This window comes from Priapulus caudatus, unplaced genomic scaffold (assembly GCF_000485595.1).
Source record: "Priapulus caudatus unplaced genomic scaffold, Priapulus_caudatus-5.0.1 Scaffold24, whole genome shotgun sequence".
Lineage (NCBI taxonomy): Eukaryota > Metazoa > Priapulida > Priapulimorpha > Priapulimorphida > Priapulidae > Priapulus > Priapulus caudatus.
Genome location: NW_014577085.1, coordinates 804,088 through 824,497, shown reverse-complemented (window position 1 = coordinate 824,497; position 20,410 = coordinate 804,088). Strand labels below are relative to the sequence as shown.

At 45.7% G+C, this 20,410-nt stretch overlaps 1 protein-coding gene across 1 annotated transcript in view; it reads left to right on the top strand.

The window, feature by feature from the left end:
• LOC106813842 overlaps window positions 1-17,071 on the top strand; it is a 25,527-nt gene extending 8,456 nt beyond the window's left edge. The window contains exons 2-6 of the mRNA XM_014818077.1: window positions 5,710-12,089; window positions 13,086-13,106; window positions 13,467-13,575; window positions 15,146-15,260; window positions 15,930-17,071. Of these exons, the coding sequence (XP_014673563.1) occupies window positions 5,710-12,089; window positions 13,086-13,106; window positions 13,467-13,575; window positions 15,146-15,260; window positions 15,930-16,984 (7,680 nt within the window). The 3' untranslated portion in view covers window positions 16,985-17,071. The remainder of the gene's footprint in view (window positions 1-5,709; window positions 12,090-13,085; window positions 13,107-13,466; window positions 13,576-15,145; window positions 15,261-15,929) is intronic.
• The last annotated feature ends 3,339 nt before the right edge of the window (window positions 17,072-20,410 follow it).

Below are 20,410 nucleotides of genomic sequence, written 5' to 3'. Positions count from 1 at the left end.
GTTATAGGGAGGAAATGGCAGAATTGTGGCACAAATCTAAACGGCTCGACCTAGGCTCGTGATAGTCGGTGTATATAGCATCTGTAGGAAAAGCCATCACTGTGTCGAAATTGGAGGTCACAGGTCAAAGGTCAATGGGCACAGGCAGATTTTAGACATTTTCTGAGACATGGTCTGACGAGCGATTGAAAATCTTTTTGTTTCAGCGGTGACCTAGCATTTTTATGGCTTTATTGAAAGGACCATGAAATGTACCTTCTGCTAACATGTGAAGAGTAAGTGTCGGATAACCTTTTGACCCTCAAGAGGAGGGCTTTAAAACATGGATTTGTTTACTGTCTGCTTAGAAAGATTTCACTGCCGAGATGTTGCTAGTAGAGCTGTGTTGTGTTGTGAGCTGTGTTGTTAGCAAGCTGTTGGTTAGGTAGCTGCTTTTGTTTGAATTAGAGGCGCCGCAATGGATTTGGATTGAGTGCCAAGAATGGAGAATCGTGTCGTCGTTTTAGTCGTATCTCGGATTGGGGCTGTATACGAGGAAACGATTTCGCACGATGCTATGCGAATGTAATGTGTCCGATTTGAGCTCAAGTTGGATGATTATGCGTAGTAAATCGTAGGCTATTATAGGCTAGTAAATGACACGAATTTCCCTTGTTTATTGATGTCACACTCCTTCCCTCTTATCTCTCCTGATGTAACGTATGCCACTGCAGTGGCCACTGCCAGTGGCATGTGGTGGTGGTACTGTGTAGTTTTTGCCTGCATTAATTGGTTACAGGTGGCAGCTCTCTATTGCAGCCTGTAGGCTTGCGCAGTAAATGGATGAGTGCTTACACTATTCTGTCTTGCAAATAGTTGTTTGCTCACTACGTACGATGGTAGCTTCCATCTTTAATCTTGAAGCACTTCAAGTACGCGCCATCTCGTAGGCACATTTCTAACACATAACGATCCCAACGAACATTCCTTTGAGAAGGTTCCTGATACCATCCCTGACTCCCTATGCATTCCACTGTTTCGGCGTGTATGTGAACACATTTGGGACTAACAGGGTTTACTAGAATCCCACCACTCCACCACAGAGTCACCGCAGTAGACGTTAGATGAGCGCTGTCGCTCCGCGGCACTTGTTAAATTTCAATCTTTGACTCGTACTGATAGTTATAGAGTTGCTTACATTTGTTGTTGTATTTTTTTAACATGCGCCTTCTGGGATGTGGTTGCGGCAGCTTGTTTGAGCTGCCGCTGCTGTTATTATATTATGCCCATCTTCCAAATTGGTGCAAGTGTGCGCTTACAACATTCCAAATCATCACACTGGCTGCATACTTGCATAATGGCAAATCTGTCTGATTCCTGGAAATAACACGGATGCCTAACAAATGACTTTAGAAGATTTGTCACACAGGGGTCGCCCCTGGCAGCTTTAACTTTAAATTGTTAACTTTGTGACACTTTGTTACTAAGTGACATTTTAATTTTTTAAATACTTCTATAATAGCAGCACTATAGCTAGCGGCTAGCTGTCAGCCTGTCAATCATTGTAGTTGAGTAGGACATTGCATTGATCAGTGTAAATTATGTGAGCATGAATAACATTTTGATGTTGATTTTTACAAAATAAAATGTGAAAATACATTTAGTTCTGCTGTTAACCTAATAGCTAATAATGGCTCAGTGTTATTACATTATACTACTATAAATATTGTTATTCCTTCGCTTGGCAACATACTCACTTAGATCACAACTCTCCTCACTTTTCAAGCTTTACCTTTTCAAGCTTAGCCCTGTTTCAGCTAGCCAAGGCCTAAGATAAAATATTGCTTGTTTTACCGACCGACTCGCCAAAACGCCGCTACTCGCACATTTTATTGGCTGATTACAACAAAACAATAATTATTTCAGTCAGGCGGGTGACCCTAACCAAGGGTAATTTTTTTGTCGGCCTTAATAATTCAAGACAGGCAACCAATATAGAAATTCGGGTGGCAAAGCATTTCTTTAAAATATTGATTTCTTTTATGACTGACCTTTGCCTGTAATCATTGTTACGCCCTTTTGTATGCCCTAAAACAAACAAAAATATGAATAGAAAAATGTGCAATGCTAAAACTAATGAAAGCTACTAGTTTCAAATGCTTCTATATACAAAAATCGGCCATCAATATCCAATGTTCCTGGGACTATTGAAACCTTGGACCAATTTACAAGATGCACTCACATTTGTACCAACAAATTGAGTTTTGTAAATGAAAAAAATTACTGTAATAGTGCGATGCTGTTGGTTTTGCGGTTTCGAAATGTCCTTCTGAGCTCCTAGCTTAGCAATATGTAATACACAGAGAAAACACATAGCTGTATGGAACTAGTTGCTTACAAGCATGATTATGTAGCGAAGAGAGTTTATGACAGATAAACAGCGGCTACATCTGAGCCTGCCCGGAGTGGCGACGAACCTCGACGTGATGCGGCCATGATGCCGAGGCGCGCCAAGGATTGACACTTTGTGTCTTTCAATCACAGCCTACGCCGCACCAGACTGATATTTTTAAAGATGGAGACCCATTGGGGTACCAAATCGCCGATCTCAGGAACTAGGGCATTCTGCTAGGCTAGAACGGTTTCCTACGATACGTAGTTTGGCACAAATACGAAAATAACACGCTGTTTAGCGCACTGCGCTACATCCTTCTGTTGCATTTTCGCAATCAGAATAAGCCCCGCCTTCGTTGATGAATTTTTTGAAATTTTCCGCATTTTCACTCACTGTCAGAAGTGAACGAGTGCGTCATTCATTGAACATTTCAGCAAAACAGCACACTGCACGACAGAGGTTGGAATGACGTCACTGTCAAAATTGCGTAACCGTCCACAGCCTCATCCAATGAACTCAGGGCTGCCAACTCTCACGCATTGACCGTGAGACTCACGCATTTTGACCAAATCTCACGCTCTCACGCTGATCTTACAATATCTCACGCACAGCAAAAAAATGCTGAGATATCTCACGCATGAATATCTCTTCATGAATAAAACGCTGAAATATCTCATGCACAGCCAAAAAAAATTTACAATATCTGAAAACAGTCGCTTTAGTATGCACCAAATTGCACAAATTGAAGTTATAAAATGCAAAAGCTCCCTACCGCCCACCCCCCGCTCGGTCGCTTCGCTCCCTCGCATCTCACTTTCACCGATCACCTAATGTTGGCAGCCCTGTGAACTACGACTATGAGTCAGCAAAAGAAGACGGCGGCGTAACTTGGGAATTTTTATTTACCGCTCGTGATTTCCTCACTTTTAAGACTTGTCCGTCTGAAAACCTGGGTGATGATAACCTCGGAATTTCTCAGAATTTCTTAAGGTGCATGGAACATTTCACCAATTTAGTGGTGTCAGTTAGTCACCCACGTCTCCACTGCGGACAGCGCTTCATACTTGGACATCCTCGCGGTCGTGTGCGCATATCCCGCGGAACTGCGCGTCTCATCTGCGCGCAGCGCTCAGGATCAACAGCAAAGCTGTGCCACGCAATCTTGTATCATGTCTCTCTGGATCTCGACACCTAGGTGCGACAAGGGAGAAGAAGCGATGGTGGAGAAACACCTGCTTGAAGTTGCACCGTGAGAAACTTGTCACTAAGTTGCGCGTTTATAATCCCAATTACTAACAGGCTTAAAAGCCGAGGCTCAAGCCGAGCTCGAGAGAACCTGACTGTCCTCCCGACTAACTCTTGTTCCTCTCCCTCGTCTCTAACTTTCGATTGTACCGATTGTATCTTGTTCGACGTTCGATCATGTCTGAGAATAAACGCCTGTGTGGTACGTTACGACCGTAGTTGTTGTCTTTCTCTGTTGGTTTGCGTTATTCCATTTCCTGCACCTACGCCTAGCCTTAGTTCGCCAGTAGACTCACGCCGCTCCCGAATACCTCTGTTACAATTACATAGTAGCACTAGGCTGATGTAATTGCATAATAGGTAATTTCTAATATGAACATAGGGGTAAATTGGCTGTCAAAATGAATGAGACATTGGTTTATTGTTTTTTCAATAGTATATCATAACCTTAAAGGGATCGTTTACTCTAGGTTCTAGGGTTATTTTCAGTTAATTTAGGTTAAAATTACGCTACATAAAAGGTTTCATGGTTCAATCACCATTAGAAATATTATTAAAAAATGTTTTAAAACTAAGGACTACAGTTTGATTACAACGACGGTGGCGCCACTCAAAGCGCACGATCTGATAAGTTGCGCAAAACGACTCAGCCAAGGGCTACAGACTGAGGGTGTTTCTTATTTATTAATTTAAAAGCAAAAGGATTGTAATATCTTATAAACGACATATAGTTTCAGTTATATTATGGATAAATTTGTTCTAAAATGAACATCGTTCGGTTAAATAGCATTTAGGTATAAATATAATTGCACCTTTGTGATTAGCCCCCGGTCTGTAACGTGCAAACTAAATTGGCAAATGCGCAACTTTTTCCGGGTGGCAGCACGGTCGCGGGTGTTTTAATGGCGCCGTTCAAATTTCGTAGCGTTGATGTATAATTAATTATAACAATTAAATTGGGTATCTGGTAGCAAGTACGTGTGGGTATAGACGATTTGTTATACAGTAAGTAAAGTGCTCAATTTTAAGGTTTTGGGTTGTCCGGAGGACAACCAAGAGAGTAGCATATGGTTGTCCTTCAAGAGTTTTGGTTGTCCGGATATTAATTTAAACATGTGCTGCATGCGCTCTGCTCACGTGATGCTCAGTGCTGTAAAGCAAAAGGCCTAATCATGTACATTTTGTACGTATTGCAGTGACAGTAGACATGGCCATTCGCATTGTTTCACTTATTATATGAAGAGAATAAAATATTGGTAATGTGGTAAATGATGCTGGGATCAATGACGTATAATAATAGTAATTAAAAGTTGCATGAAATTTATTTTATAACATTTACATTAAGTCAACTAACACTACTAACACTAGGTGCGTTCACACTGGCGCGAATTAGCGGGCTGCAAAACCCGGTTTTTGCAGCCCGCTCGAAAAACTGAGCTTTTTACAAGTGTGAACGCAATTAGCTCACTAAATCGCGCTCCAAATAGCGTGCTCCAAAGACCACTTCTGACTGCGCTTATTTGCACCGCGGCGATTAGCGAGATATTCGCCTGTGTGAACAACGACACAATTAGCTCACTATTATCTCCGCTATTAGCGGGCTGAGCAGCGCGGTTTTTCTTGTGTGTGAACGCGCCTATTATTAACATTACTAACACTGTGTCAAGTCAAAGATGAGTAAAAATTGAAAATTAACACGAAACATTGTGTTGTTAAACACGTGATGTTATACTTTGTATCAAGCAAGCCAGACAATGCGTCTAGACATGTACGTTTGCAGCATATTGTGCAACCCTGGCCGTATGTAAAATGAACGCGCGTGTTATGAATATAAAATTTTTATAGAGGTTGGACACCGGACAACCACGGAAGCAATTTGTAGTTGCCCGAGAGAAAATCCAGTCGTCACGGACGACTGTTAAAATTGAGCCCTGATTACAGAGAGGTGGCTAACTGGTTAAAATGGCACTTTACTGTGCATTCACTGGTTAAATTCAATTTACTGTAAAGTATTAAATGGTTATGGAAAGCCAGCGTGTATACGTGAGAAATATAATGCATATATCTTAATAAAATGTTCATTGTTTCAGGCAGCAATGAAAGTCACACAGACACGAGCCATGCAGAGGAGATCGAGTAATAGACTACTAGAGACGGTTATGAAAACTACTTACACAGCTGGCAATGAGCTGCATGATATCAAGCTCCATGCTGATGCTGTGGTTAGATTAGATCGCAGGGGCATTCGTACTAAAATGCATCCTGGATTAGAGAATGATGAGAAGGCAAGCAAGAAGGAAGAATGCCTCCCTGATATGTTAAATCATAGAAACATATTTGAGATTATTACAGACATGTCATCGTGCAAGGACACAAAAGTTGGTGCACACGTAAATTGCTCTGTTAATGGTAGTTCTGTAAGTGAACACGGTTCATGCATTGATGACTGTGCGATTTGTTTGAGTGCTGGCACGAGAGTTGAAGAACCATCAGCTGTATGTAGTCCATCCAGTGCTCAAATACGAAGATATGAAGGCGGTATTCCATGGGACATCACAAACTATCTCCAGTCACGTGTCGTGGGTAAAGGTAGTTGCACTGAGATCGAACAGGAAGTATTTGACAAACTTGGTGTTCAACCACCTGCAGTCTCAACAGAAACTGCTACTCCTGTAACCCAAGCAGTGTCATTAACCTCACCTAAGGATCTAGGTCAGCGAGATGTAGAAGATGGAGAACCCCCATCCCTATCTCCTGTTCCTCTTCTTCCAAAACCCTTCTCTAAAGCGGTTTGCTCTGAGGACGACACTAAGGCTGATACGTTGATTGGCATTCTGCCAACGGGTAATGCTACTGAGGAGAACAAGACAGATGAGACGGTGAATGACTTGAAGTTAATCGAAAAGATGTGCTTGGACATATGCGGTGAATCCGACAGTGCAGGACAGATCGAGTCTGGTCGGCATGATGCAAACGTAGCCAACAACGACAATGAGACCCCTTGCCTCGATGGTCCATTTCCAATCGAGACCAAAAGCAAACCCAAAAGACGCAGTACCGCGAAAGTTAGAAAGCTCACTGAACTTGTACTACGCAATAGGTTTTCCGGCGTGAAAACCGGGTACGGCTCGGGTAGTTCGGGTCTTGATGCGATGGCGGTGGGTAGAATACCTTGTAAATATCCTAACCTCGTTAGTAGCCCTCTGCGATCGTATTTAGAAATGAGAACTTCGTTGTATCTTGGTTCGAACGAGCTGCAGAACGTAACGGCGATGACGCAAAGAACGGCGGGAGCGGACGGCGACATTGTGCGGCTGTTGGACGAGCTGCGTGCAATCGAGAAACAGGTGGAAGCGTCTGCGATCAGGTCATCTGAGTGCGGGTCACAGGTGAGGCCGGACGTCGTCACTAGACCCGACATCGACGTCATCGACGGCCTGACTTTCCTCTCGTTCAAATCCGAGGATTTGATGAAGGTCTACCTTGGGAAGCGCTCGCCGCGCAAGCGAGCTCACAGGCGACCGAAGCACAAGTGCCTCATGCTTGCGAGCGCACGACGGGTGCGGCGCATAGAGGACCAGACGAGAAAATATCGGAGGCTGCTGTACGGAAAGGACAATGCAGGCGCGGTCGCAACTGGAGGCGTTGGTTGCAAAGTCATATCGCCGACGAAAACGAGTGATATCACTAAAATCAAGGGTTGGAAGCGCAAGACGTTTGACAGTAGTGCTATTATAGATGAACCCTCCCCGACGCCTCCACGTCCTGCAGGTCCACTGAGCCCCGTATGCATCGTTAAGCTGAAGAAATTAAAAAGCGACGATGATATTATCGACCGTAGCACGGAAGAACCATCCCAGGAGGAAGTGAGGATGGAAGAGTGTAGCAAAAGACTGCTTGACAAGCTGGGTGAAACACAGAGCACTAACGAAGGACTGACGTTAAAATCACCAAAGATTGATCAAGGCAATGCCGTTTCCGATCAACAGAAACCCAACATAGATGGTTCCCATACGTTTGGTTCTGTATTTGAAAGTCCTCTATTGGAAGCCTATTTGCAGAAAGAGACACAAAAGAGCACCCCAGGTACGTCAAGAATACACGGTACCCGCAGTAAAACGAAGATGTCGGATACATTAGACAGTCTCTTCAGGAAACTTGAATGTGAGAATGATGAAAATTCGCCTGAAGAAGTTAAAAAGACAGAGAGTGTGCAGAGTGCACAAGAAACAGCACAGGAAAGTAAGAGTGCTCTTCCTCCTGTGCCAGCTACTAGAAGAGGTGTAGCTTTTCTACAGAAGTTGAGGCAGTCATACAGCATAGGAAGTGCCACAGCGCAAAGACCTGGTGAGGGACCTTTGTGGGTAGGAGACACGAGCGTTGATGCAGGAAAACCTCCTGTTGAATGTAAAAAGAAAGAAAGGAAACCGAAAACTAAGAAAGAGCTTATGGACATTATTAGAAAGGAGGAATTGTTGAGTGAAGAACAGGGTAAAAAGACGAACGCAAAGCAAAATCGGCCATGTCGTGACAATCCAACACCAACATTTTCTACGCGAAAGTTACTGAAACCAAAGTTGCAGTTGAAATTTCCAACGGTGTCAATGAAAGATGCAGTGTCCGCTCTGCGCACACTACAAGTGCCGGGATACCAGTACGACGAGGACTCTAATCCGCAGCCAGAACTTGACGTGTACCACGATCCCGATCACACGTCCGAACCGGTCGGCATATCGCAGTGTGGAACCGGGTACATGAACCCTCACTGCGAGTTTGGATGCATCTGCGACAGTTTGATTCAGGCTGGAAGGAGGAGGACGCGCTCCCACTGCGGGAAAGTAGAGTGCATGTTCGAGTGTGTTTGCGCGAGAGGAGATATATTCGAGGACGTCGAGAAAAGACGTTTGCTGGACGATTCTGCTGGAGCCGACCCTGATCCGCAACTCCCCCGCGTGGGCCGGAGAAAAATTCGATTGCCAGATCGTTTGAAAAACAACGTGATGGCTTACATCGGTAAACGGGTTATCAACGAGCGATTCCTCGAAAAAATATCGGCAGAGATCAATTACAATGAGCCATTGCAACACCTGGCAAGGTCCAAGACTCGACCACCTAAACCTAGTGCTGAAAACCCGACTGAATCGGCACTATGCAGTGCTTCTGTGAACAGGGTCTCCATTGCAGCTAAACCTGTAGTAGTGAGTCAATCTGCTAGTACGCAAGCTAGACCAGTAATGATATACTCTGCGAGTAAGCCGTCTAGACCAGCGACAAGTTCTTCTGCTGGTAAGGCATCTAGACCGCTGGCAAGCTGTTTTGCTGGAAAGCCATCTACTAGACCAGCAGTGGCCTCTTCTGCCGTTAAGCCATTGAAAAGCGATTTTCAGACACCTGAAAAGTGCCTCGTCACAACTCGAGATAATGACTGTGGACTGCCTGACGATAGTTGCTCAAGAACCAGTTGCTACGATTTGGTGAATAAAGTGTTCGCAAGTGAAATAAAACCTAGTGATGAATTAATAATTGTTGACGATAATGTCTCTTCTGAATACACAATAAGCCACTGTCTCGAAACCACCAAAAAGAAGAGTGAAGAGAGATTGCCTGGCAGTGATGATCTCTCCAATGCTATCAAATCTGATGCAGCTCGAAAACACACTACCGAGTGTCATTCGTTTAATGAGTGTAGCAGAGAAGTAGAGAAGTCTGACCTTCATCTTGAAGCAATGGCAATTGCAGATGCTATTGTCAGGCATTTTGATTGCCTTCGTGATTACATACAGCTGCTGCAGGATAGTATCCAAGAACACCTTCTAAAGCGTACGGAGAGTGATGGATCAAAGATGAACATTAAACTTCTATTAACAGACTTCTCGCAAAAGCTACGAGAGCTACCACATTCACAGGTCCCCGAGGTGCAGCTTTCACAGCGGCAGCTTGCATCTGCCACTAGTCCATTCAATAGACTCGGTGCGTGTGCTAGTAATGTTCTAGTTTCTGCTGTTCGGGACGTTGTTAGGACTGGAGATTACGACATTGAACTGTTCGCTGAATTAAATTCAAACGCGATACACGAGGATTTCTCGCGAGATGCTGCACAAGTTAAGCACCGGGGAGTGTTTCAGCAGAGCGCTCAAGCTGAAAGTAAGGCAGACCAGTCTCCGAGATGCCGGCCCAAGAGGCCTCGTTCTTCTAGTTCACTCAAATCAAAGAATACAAAAGATGGAGAATGCGACTCGAGTGTGACCGCTAGCAGTACAGCCAAACGTTCACATCCGTTGATCATCAGGCCAGGTGCAGAAACGAGAAAGGACTTGACTCCGATGGATATGTCCTCTCAGAATTTAATAGCACCAGTGAAAGATCAGCCATTGACTGCATCATCGATGCTGTTTGGTCCTGGAGGCGCAGCGTCTGGAGGAAGACTACCACCCCCGATAAAACTGGGACAGAAACCACAGCTGCAGTTCATTGCCAGCAACGATTCTACGCCTGCGCAGGATACAACGGAAATGGCTTCCGCTACCAAGTCATCAGAAAATGGCAACGTCCCTCTGGTTCCTGCTGGGAAAGGAACGGCAGTGCCCCCCTCTAGGATTATGTCGAGGGTGTCGCCTGCTATCTCACCAATGCAACAGGTTGTGGGGACCTCACCAAAGACGGATCACGAAGAACCGGAACAGTTGTGGCCCCTAGTAATACCGCACACCCTACCTTCGTCCCAGGGGCCTGTGGCATCGTCTCGTAACCCACGACAAAAGTCACCGCTTTTCATCTATGCCGGAAACTCGGCAAACATGCCCCCGTTTCTGATTCCGTTTGGGGCAGTAAATAGGCCGCCTTTTCCGAATCGTTGTGCACCACCACCGATGGTCATGCGTCCATGCCCACCACTCAGGTACGTCGGGCCGTGGCGGGACGTGATGGTTGCACCGGGCAGTAAGCACAATACGAGATATTGTCTGCCACCAAAGTTGATGTCCTGTAGGCCAAGCATACCTCGAGTCAATTCTGCATCACTGCTGCACACTGGCCAAACGGTAGCACCCAATTGTAGTTTGCAGGAGAAGGCCAGAACGTTGGCTCGTCCAAAGTCGCTAAGCTCTCAATCGCAGTGGAAAGCTTTCCAGATGGTCGCGTCCACGAGAGACATCGCGGCCAGCAGCGTTAGGAAACCTTCGGAAGCGTGGAGAATTTCCTCCGTGGGCGAGCGACCCACCCTCTTGCACATCGCCGAGGTGCTGGACGCAGCCGGCGAGAGCTACGTAGACTCCTCGAAAGCGACTCGAGACACAACGAAAGAAATCCGATCCGGCGAACGAGAAATCGGCGAGTTGACGCTGGCGTCAAGTTGTGGACGAAAAACCGCTGACGACCCCGCATCGTCTTCGGACGTTTGCGTCGCGGAGACTAAGAAGCAAGTGCCGGCAGTTGCCACCGAAGATGTTCAAATAAACGAGGTTGAGAATAACTGCAGTTCGTTCTCGGAAAATAACAGCAACGCTAGCGACGTTGCCAACGACAGCGCCTTCTCGAAGTGTCTGGCTGCCGTGAGAGAATTCTGCGACAACATCGACGACTTGGACGACTCGTGCGACATAGAATCTACGTTAGAAACTATCGCCGAGCAGCTGATATCTACGAATGCTGAAGCAAACGAGGAGAAACAAGCAAACTCTGGCGTCCGCGAAGGCGACGGCAACTCGACGGTCGAAGCAAAAACCGTCGTTTGCGTGGAAGTTGTCGGCGATTCGAGCGTCGACGGCGAAGCAGCGGCGGAGGCGGAGGAGGCAGAGGCGGGCAATGCCGGACAGCCGCACGGAGACGTGAGCCTCGTCCTGCAGTCGCTGCTCGACCGCGTCGTTGCCATGGAAACGGAGGCTGCGCCGCGCGGCGTACCCGCGTCGCTGCTCAACTTTCTCGCGCTTATCGACGAATTCACGGTCGACGTCGCGAGGGTCCCTCCGCCGCCCGTTGTCGCCGACGGACCGTCCAACGTTGCCGTGGAAACGTCAGATGCTGCCGTGGGAACACACGCCGATGCTGCCGTGGGAACACACGCCGACGCTGCCGTGGGAACGTTCGACGCCGCCGCCGGTACGCCCGTTGCCACCGACGACGATGACGACGGGGCTTCGCAGGCGTCAAGCGTCGTCGTGTCACAGACAAGTTCGATCGGCACATCGCGAAGTCGGGCATCGGATTCGCCGAGCGTGACGGATGGCGGCGACGTCTTGGTCAACGTTGAGACGAACGGCGCGTGCGACGATCGCTTCTCATTGATCGACGTGGAGACAATCGACGCGTGCGGCGGTGGCGGCAGTGGCGGCTTTGCAATCGACGTGGATGGCATGCGGGTGGTGACAGGAGTGACGGATCACGCGGGCGGGAGGCCATCGTCGCACGACTACGAGTGGTGGAACTTCGGAACCGGGCCGAGGAACACGACGCCGCCGCGCGGCCCATTCGGGTGAGTGGCAGGGCGAGTTTCCCCAAGCGAACGCGGTGAAAGCTTGGCCGAGCTTGCTGCGGTGGCGGCGGGGAGGGGGGGGTGAAGCGTATGCACTGCCGTACGTGTGCAATTATGTGGTTACCCACGTGTGGTGGATAGTGTATCCAGTCAAATTCAAGCTAATAATGATCCAAGGCAGTAGGTTCCTCATGGTTCGCACAGTCCTTGAAAAATCCTTGAATTTGAGGGGAGTCCTTGAAAAGTACTTGAATTTAGTAAATGTTGATTTTGTGCTTGAAAAGTCCTTGAATTTTTAGAAAGAATCCTTGCCTGTAATGAAATGAAATTTTGTACCATCAATAATGTGCAAACCTCGATAAAAATTGCGTTAAATGAGCTTAAAAAGCTATAGACATGATAGACAGTTAAATGATGATCACAAATTACAGTAAGTCAGTAAAATCAGTCAGTAAATTAAGGTATGTTGTAGAAGTGACAGTGTTTAGAAGGGTTTATTAATGTGATCCAGGTAAGTTTTAGAGGTGACATGCAGTGATTAAGAATGGGGTTATTAAATTAATCCAGGTATGTTTTGTTCTGTGTATGAATTCCGATAAAATGTCTGATAAAATGTCCTTGAAAATTGTGTCAGTCCTCCTGTATGAACCATGTTCCTACTGTGGGCAGTACCACTGCCGTGGGGGCTACAGGGTGGATATAGGGTTAGGGTAGGGGGCATTTGGGGATGAGTTTATAGAGCCAACGAGGAGAGATGGCGCTAAAAAGTTGTGGTAAAACCATTTTGCTAAAGCGATAACTGTGTCATCGTCCATATTAGTGACATTTTTTGAAGATATTTAAAATGGTAATTTTGATATGTGGTTAGGGTATTCTTCATTGACTTATTTTACGTGGGTGTCGCATTTATGAATATATATATATTCTGTATGAAGCAGACAGCTCAAAGATCACATTGTTGTTTTGTTTCTGTTCACTATATCGTATTATATACAGTCGGACCTGCCATAGGGCGAGGTAAACAATGAGCATTCAGACTCGAGCACATGACCTATAGCAATCTTTAAACCTTTAACATGCACTCATTTTGATGCTTTGGTTTACAAACAGATCATAATGAAGAACTTGTACTATAAAAGTTATATACGCGTAACGTCATATATAGCGTATGTGATACTTTTGCAAAATTTTACGTTTTACTAATCTCGTGGGGACCGCACCCACGAGTTTCTCGCTATAATCCACAATCTCGAGTGTGCATGCCATGGCGCCATTGTATGTGCCGTTGCAGTGCGATGTAGTCCTAATACTTCACTTTTCAAGGGAGCTCGTCGAAAAGTGGGTTGGGGGCAGGTCCGACTGTGTTTGTTTTTTCAGGGAACAGGTCCGACGTTTGGAATTGGGAAAATGCTTTCTATGTCTACAAGAAAAGTTACCGGAGCATACCAGTGCAACAAAAGTATCAAAGAGAGAAACTCTGAGAGGGGTAGGTGGTCATTCAACATAAACAATGCTTAACTATTGAATAACCGTGTTTAAACAGAAGAATATATATTTGACATCGGCCAACCTAATTGTATGTTATCACGGCGCATCGTCATGTCATAAAATTGTTTTTCGCAAGCTTTCAACCTGTTACAGTCATCGCCTGGGTTACAAAATGGATGGGGTTATTGAAGAGACATGGTATTCCTGGAGTCCGGGAAAGGGTACCACAAAGGAAACATTTTTAAATAGCTTAATAATAAATACAGAATTTAAAAATTAAATGTAAGGAGGTGTAAGTGTATGGTGGTCTTGGAAAAATGTGTAGGTTTTATGTCTGAGGAGATAGCTAAGAGCACAGCCTGTAAGGATATGTACCCTCCCACCAGCCACACCCACATTTCATGTATTATGCTGCCTATCTAAAGACCAGTAGTGTACACATGTCTACAACACAGTAACACAGTGAGTAACTAATAGTAACACAGGCAATTCTCCGCAGTCAAGTGAATGTGGCAGCTACTTTTCCAGTCTGCAAAAATAAAACTTAGATGGCCTAACTGATTGGTTGCTCAATATATATTGGTGATATCAATCAAATATGTCCCTTTAAGAAATGTCTTTTCTTTTGAAAATTCCCATATAGGAGAATTTGCATCCCTTATGTCTATTTAATGGTCAGAATTAACCACTTCTGCCTAGAAATATGTGAGAAAACCTCTGTTAAATGATTTTGATGATGTGATAAATTGGTTGACTGAATGTAAATTCTCAATTGCAAAATTCTGTAGAGTAGGGGCATATTGTTAAATGACACAGGCTTGCACAGCAAGTAAAATGGAATATGTAATTCCAAACTTCATTAATTTCGTCTGCAAATCACATGTTGAGATCAGGTTGAATAATAAAACTACCCAATAGTAACCTTCTTGTGAAATCTTAAATTTATACTATAATTCTTATCAGTGTTTCCCCTGGCCAAAATGGTCTCTGAGGTGGTAAAACAAAATTTGGTGTGTTTGCACGTTTTGATGTCCTAGCAAGAATGGTGCAATTTGGTGCATTCTAATTAAGTTATTCTGAACACTGTATGAGATTTTCGTCAGCGAGGCGGTGTTTTGAACAAATTTCTGTGTGGCAGCGGAGAATTTGAGCGAGGCGGCCCGCCTCGCTCATGTCAATGCAGGGGAAACTCTGCTTATAATTAATGAGGCAGATGAAGAATTATCGACATTGCTAATGTGGCATAAATATTTACGAGGCTATTTTCATAGAAGAATTTGGTGAATTACTGGTTTGTAGTACCACCCAAAACTAACCAGTATTTCATGTCTAATCACGTTAAAAGTAATTTAATAATTAAGGATCAGTGGTTAGTAAAAACAATTGGGTTTTTATAAACTGCTGAAGGATCATGACACCCTTGATTAACTATGTAATTATTCATGGTTGTTTAGTATTGGTACCATGCCAGCGTGTACCTTAATCATTACATCACATTTATTGAAAAGTCATAAAATACTTACATTAGGCAAGGGGGAAATTATTAGAGATGTTATTTGTTTTTTTAGGCTGTTACCTACATTAAAAGACTGGAATTTGAAGATCAATGCCTTGTTAGAAAGAAGAACAATCTACAAAACTGCCAGAACCAGCTAAAAAGGTTACTAGAACGTCTCTGGAAAGGTATGTTCATTACAGTATGTAATTCAGAAGAAAAATGTGACTGTTGATATCTTATTAAAATGTTTTTGATGTGGTAGGTCATTTAGTTGTATGACTTGGATATTGTGTTAACTAGTGACTAACAGGTTGACCATAATACAGTGGAAATCTGAAAATTCGGACTGATTGAGGATTGGGTTGGTCTGGATTCTCGGGCAGTTCTTTCATAATTCAAATTTAAGGAGGAATAAAGAAGGGTTGGACATGATGTAAATTTTGATAGTTTATTCATTAGCAAATACAGCATGCTTCATTTATCAAAAACGAGAAGTTTTAAAGGAAATTAAAGTCAACACCTTACAAAAATGTAAACATAAAAAATATTTACGCAAGCACTGACAAACTACGCTACTGTATATGTATTATACAGATATTCTACATGTATAGATTCTCCAGGTTCCTAAAGCAATTCTTGTATAATCTATATTTATTAATATTAATATTGTTATCATTACTGCTACTACAACTGCTTCAGCCACCGCCACCACTAATATTTACAATTGTTCAAATTCCTACATATTTTGTATCATTATTCCAATTTTGCCCAGTAGTCACAATCGACATGGGTTTATTCAGTCATGCGGTCTCTTCAAGCAGCATCCCATGAATTTGCTCTGTGCGTTTCTCCAGTCAAAACGGGTAAGTACACTCAGGCGAAGATCACGACGATAGATCTCTCACGGGGCTGCGTCTACTGGAAGATCAGCAAGGATCCGAAGGATGGCAAGATGGCGTCGCAAAGCGTATCGCCGACGAGTCGGCACGCCGCAGCGGGAATCGACCACCAGGGCGGCGCCGGTGCGACGGCGAGTCCCTCGCTGGAGCCGGCCAAGGCGGCGTTCAAGCTGCTGTCCGTGGCTGCCGGCGGCGATGACGATGGCTTTACTGTCGCCGCAGACGACGTTGCCGCATCCGACGTTGCCGCATCCGACTTTGCTGTCGCCGCGGGCGACGCTGCCGCATCCGACTTTGCCATCGCCGCGGGCGACGTTGCAGCATCCGACTTTGCCGTCGCCACGGTCGACGTTGCCGAATCCGACTTTGCTGCTGCCTCATCCGACTTCGCCGTTGCCGCGGGCGAAGTTGCCACATCCGACTTCGCGGCCGCCTTGGGTGACGTTGCCGCATCCGACTTCGTCGTCGCCGCGGGCGACGCTACCGCATCCGACTTCGCCGTTGCCGCATCCGACTTCGCCGTTGCCGCATCCGACTTCACCGTTGCCGCATCCGACTTCACCGTCGCCGCGGGCGACGCTGCCGCATCCGACTTCGCCGTCGCCCCCAACGTTGCCGCATCCGACTTTGCCGTCGCTGCGGGCGACGTTGCCGCATCCGACTTTGCCGTTGCCGTGGGCGACACTGCCGCATCCGACTTCACCGTCGCCGCGGGCGACGCTGCCGCATCCGACTTCGCCGTCGCCCCCAACGTTGCCGCATCCGACTTTGCCGTCGCTGCGGGCGACGTTGCCGTGGGCGACACTGCCGCATCCGACTTTGCCGTCGCCGCAGGCGAAGATGCTGCATCCGACTTTGCCGTTGCCGCATCTGACTTTGCCGCATCCGACTTTGCTATCGTCGGGGGCGACGGCGAAGACGACGACGACGACGCGGTCTCGGTGCTGCGAGTCGTCAGCGTGTGCAGTCTGTCGCAGAGTCCCGCGATGCCCATGCTCATCGGGGAGTAGCGGCGAGCGACGGCGCAAGCCCGCGAGGCTCAGGTCGCGACGGGGTCGTGACGGTGATCCCGCGAGGCTCAGGTCGCGACAGGGTCGTGACGGTGATCCCGCGAGGCTCAGGTCGCAACGCTGCGACCCCCGCGAGGCTCAGGTCGTGACGGGATCGCAGCGGCGACCCCGCGTAGTTCGGGTCGGAGGCGTCGTTGCTGCGCCGATCACAGAGAAGCCACATTGCTTTTGCGGGTATAGATTTTCTTTGAAGGTAACAAAAACATTCCTGCTGAGAGCACTGCTGGGCATGTAAGACGTCACCAGCAGCAATGACAACTGCAGTCAGTCTCGGCTGCAGAATTCACGGTGTGTGTGTGTGTACATATAAATGTAATTCGCCGTCTGACTGTGTCTGTAGCTGCATTCAATGTACAGTCGACGAGTATCGCTTATTCCTGCGTACATCGTTGCTGAAGAATAATGTGTTTTTTTGGTTGGAGTTACATTCATTCTCTTGTGTTGGAGCAAGCTGTGCGAATTGTTGTGTGTGTGTGTGTGTGCGTGCGTGCGTGCGTGCGTGCGTGCGTGCGTGCGTGCAACAGGGTATATAACGTGATTCAGGGGGTCAGCACAATGCAGCATTGAAAGCACAATTAATCATGTTAGAAATAAACAAGGCTGCATGTCGGCAGTTATTGCACAATTAAACACAAAGATTCACGTGTATAAATTAATGTATCCTATTGTGTAATTGACGGGTCAACTACTGTATTGTATTGTATACGGTAGTTTTCATAACTGCGTAATAAGACAATGAACCAGAATATATTTCATGCTACCATCAATAACGTGTTGCTCACGATTATATTTTCTAATCATGCTGGTTGCTGTTTGATTATTCTGGGAGGTTCGATTTCTTATTCTCATTCTGCCTGTAGGTGCGCGACATTAAGTTATATATAATGTGCTTGGCACAATTTAATTGATAAAATTGGTGTGCCATCCTCTCTCTCCTGTTCTAATGGTGTTAAGAGTTCTCCGCCAAGCCTAACTTTACCATGCCTCGCATGATTTTACAGTGCCTATCATGAGCGACCGGTTATGGGAAATTATATGAATGAGAAGTTAACACTGCCCACGTGTCATTTTATTACTAGTGTTAGCGAAGTATGGCGAATATCGTCAGTTGGTGGCACTTTATTGCACCAGAGTTTCCAAGAAGAGATACGAAATGGTTACTGTACAGCTAAAGCTACCGGCTCACGATCTGAATCTACATAAACCCTAGGTTCTTCTATAGACTGTCTCATATTTTCGTCTGACGTCCGTAATTATAGAACCTCTGCCAACAACCTTGCCGCTCCTCAGTACTCGGTGATGTACTGACAGACCCTCTACCATACCGACACCCCAGACAGATTAACCACTAATGGTGTACATGATAGCGAGGTGCAAGTTTATAGAGCTCTACCATAGCTCTACCCTTCCCCGTTCTCTCTCTATCTCTCCTTTTTCCGTCTCTCTCTCTCTCTCTCTCGCTATATCTCTATCTATATCTCTGTCGCTCTCTCTACCGTTATCTCTTGCGTTTTCGTTTTCAGTTCCAAACTGCTTTACGTGTATATATAGCTAACTAATCGCAACACTACTGCTATTACTGACAGTGTACCTTACGCTGATAGGGTCTATATGTCCCCTAGGTTACTGCCGGAACGTACCCTTGGTACTAAATACTACTATCTAATATGCCGGACCGTACCTCGCCTACTCCACTAACGAGTCTAGGGAGTCGCCTACTCCCTAACCCTAGCCCTAACCCTAACCCTAACCATATCAGCTAGATAGTTACCAGGGTATGTTCCGGTATACCGGAACGTACCCTGGGTACGGTGCGGTATACCGGAACGTACTCTGGTACTAAATACTACTATCTAATATGCCGGACCATACCTCGCCTACTCCACTAACCCTAACTCTAACCCTAACCATATCAGCTAGATAGTTACCAGGGTACGTTCCGGTATACCGGACCGTACCCAGCGTACGTTCCGGCAGTACCCTGGGGAACATAGACCCTATTAGCGTTACGCACATACGTATCAGGAGTAGATAATAGGGAATTTCCTATTATCTACTCCTGATACGTATTGACGTTGCGAAATGAATGCATTCGGCCTAATCTCCAGATTTATTTCCTGAAACCGTTTAAAAACAACTTATGTTGTATAAAAAGGGTGAGGTCGATTCGTACCCATTTTTTCTGTGAGAGCCTCTCGCCTCCTCGCGAGTAGGGGGGGGGGGTTCTTCCGTTCTTGCAAATCTTCGTAAAATTTTCAACAGTTTAGGCAAAGTCACGAGTTACACTCTTTTCCTGTCCTAGTAGGCCTAACTCTAATCGCGATAGACGTCGGACATATATTCAAACACTAGAAGGCTGACTCACCTGACTCAAAATCAATCGGCTTTTAATTACACGTGTTTAGCGATTTAGAGATGACTTAATTGCCATAATTTGTAGTTGTGAAGTAAGCCAGGTTTTACTGGTGTTATTAGAAGATAGCTTTTTTATTGCTCGTTATATATACACTTGGGCCTACAACGGAATATTTGCAAAACGACAGTTCTTCAAATTATTGATGTTGAATATTCTTCGCCATTTCTCAAACTTAGTTTCTGAACTTCTGACACACTCGTCTTAGTTGACTTAGTTAAGTTTCGCAAAATTAATGGATGAAGAATTGAGTGAAGGTTAGCTGTCATATTAATTCAGATAATTATAAAAGCTCTTCATACTTTAATGTGTCAGGGTATATTATTTTATTTCTATTGTGAATCTTGTCGTTACCCGCACGATCGCAAAATAGTGCGCGCGTGCGGATCAAACATTTCCTAGTATAGTAGCATTACTGTTTTGCGTAAAAATGTTTGCAGAGATGTGTGTATGAAGAGATAACCGACCTACCATTGGAATGGTGAGGGGGTTGAGATAGCGCTGAGAGGGTCTATGTCCCTCAGGGTACTGCCGGAATGTACCCTGGGTAGTGGGTACGGTCCGGTATACCGGAACGTACCCTGGTACTATCTAATATGCCGGACCGTACCGCGCCCACTCCCTAACGAGTCTAGGGAGTCGCATACGCCCACTCCCTAACCCTAACCCTAACCCTAACCCTAACCCTAGCTCCAAGAAACGGTATTGCTAGGGTTACAATACCGTATAGACAATTACAATTACTACAATACTGTATAGACAATCCGTCGCACAGCCTGGTCGGGCTGCGAAATTTTTTTCCCCAAACGGTATAACATAGGAAGGATTTAGGCGCCTTTTGATTGGCTGGAATTTGGCAAGATGTCAGCCTCCATGACTTGTAGCCAAAATCCCGGTTGCCACTAGGGACAGCGCGTCTCCCAAGCCCGAAATAGTAGGTTTCATGTGAGAGA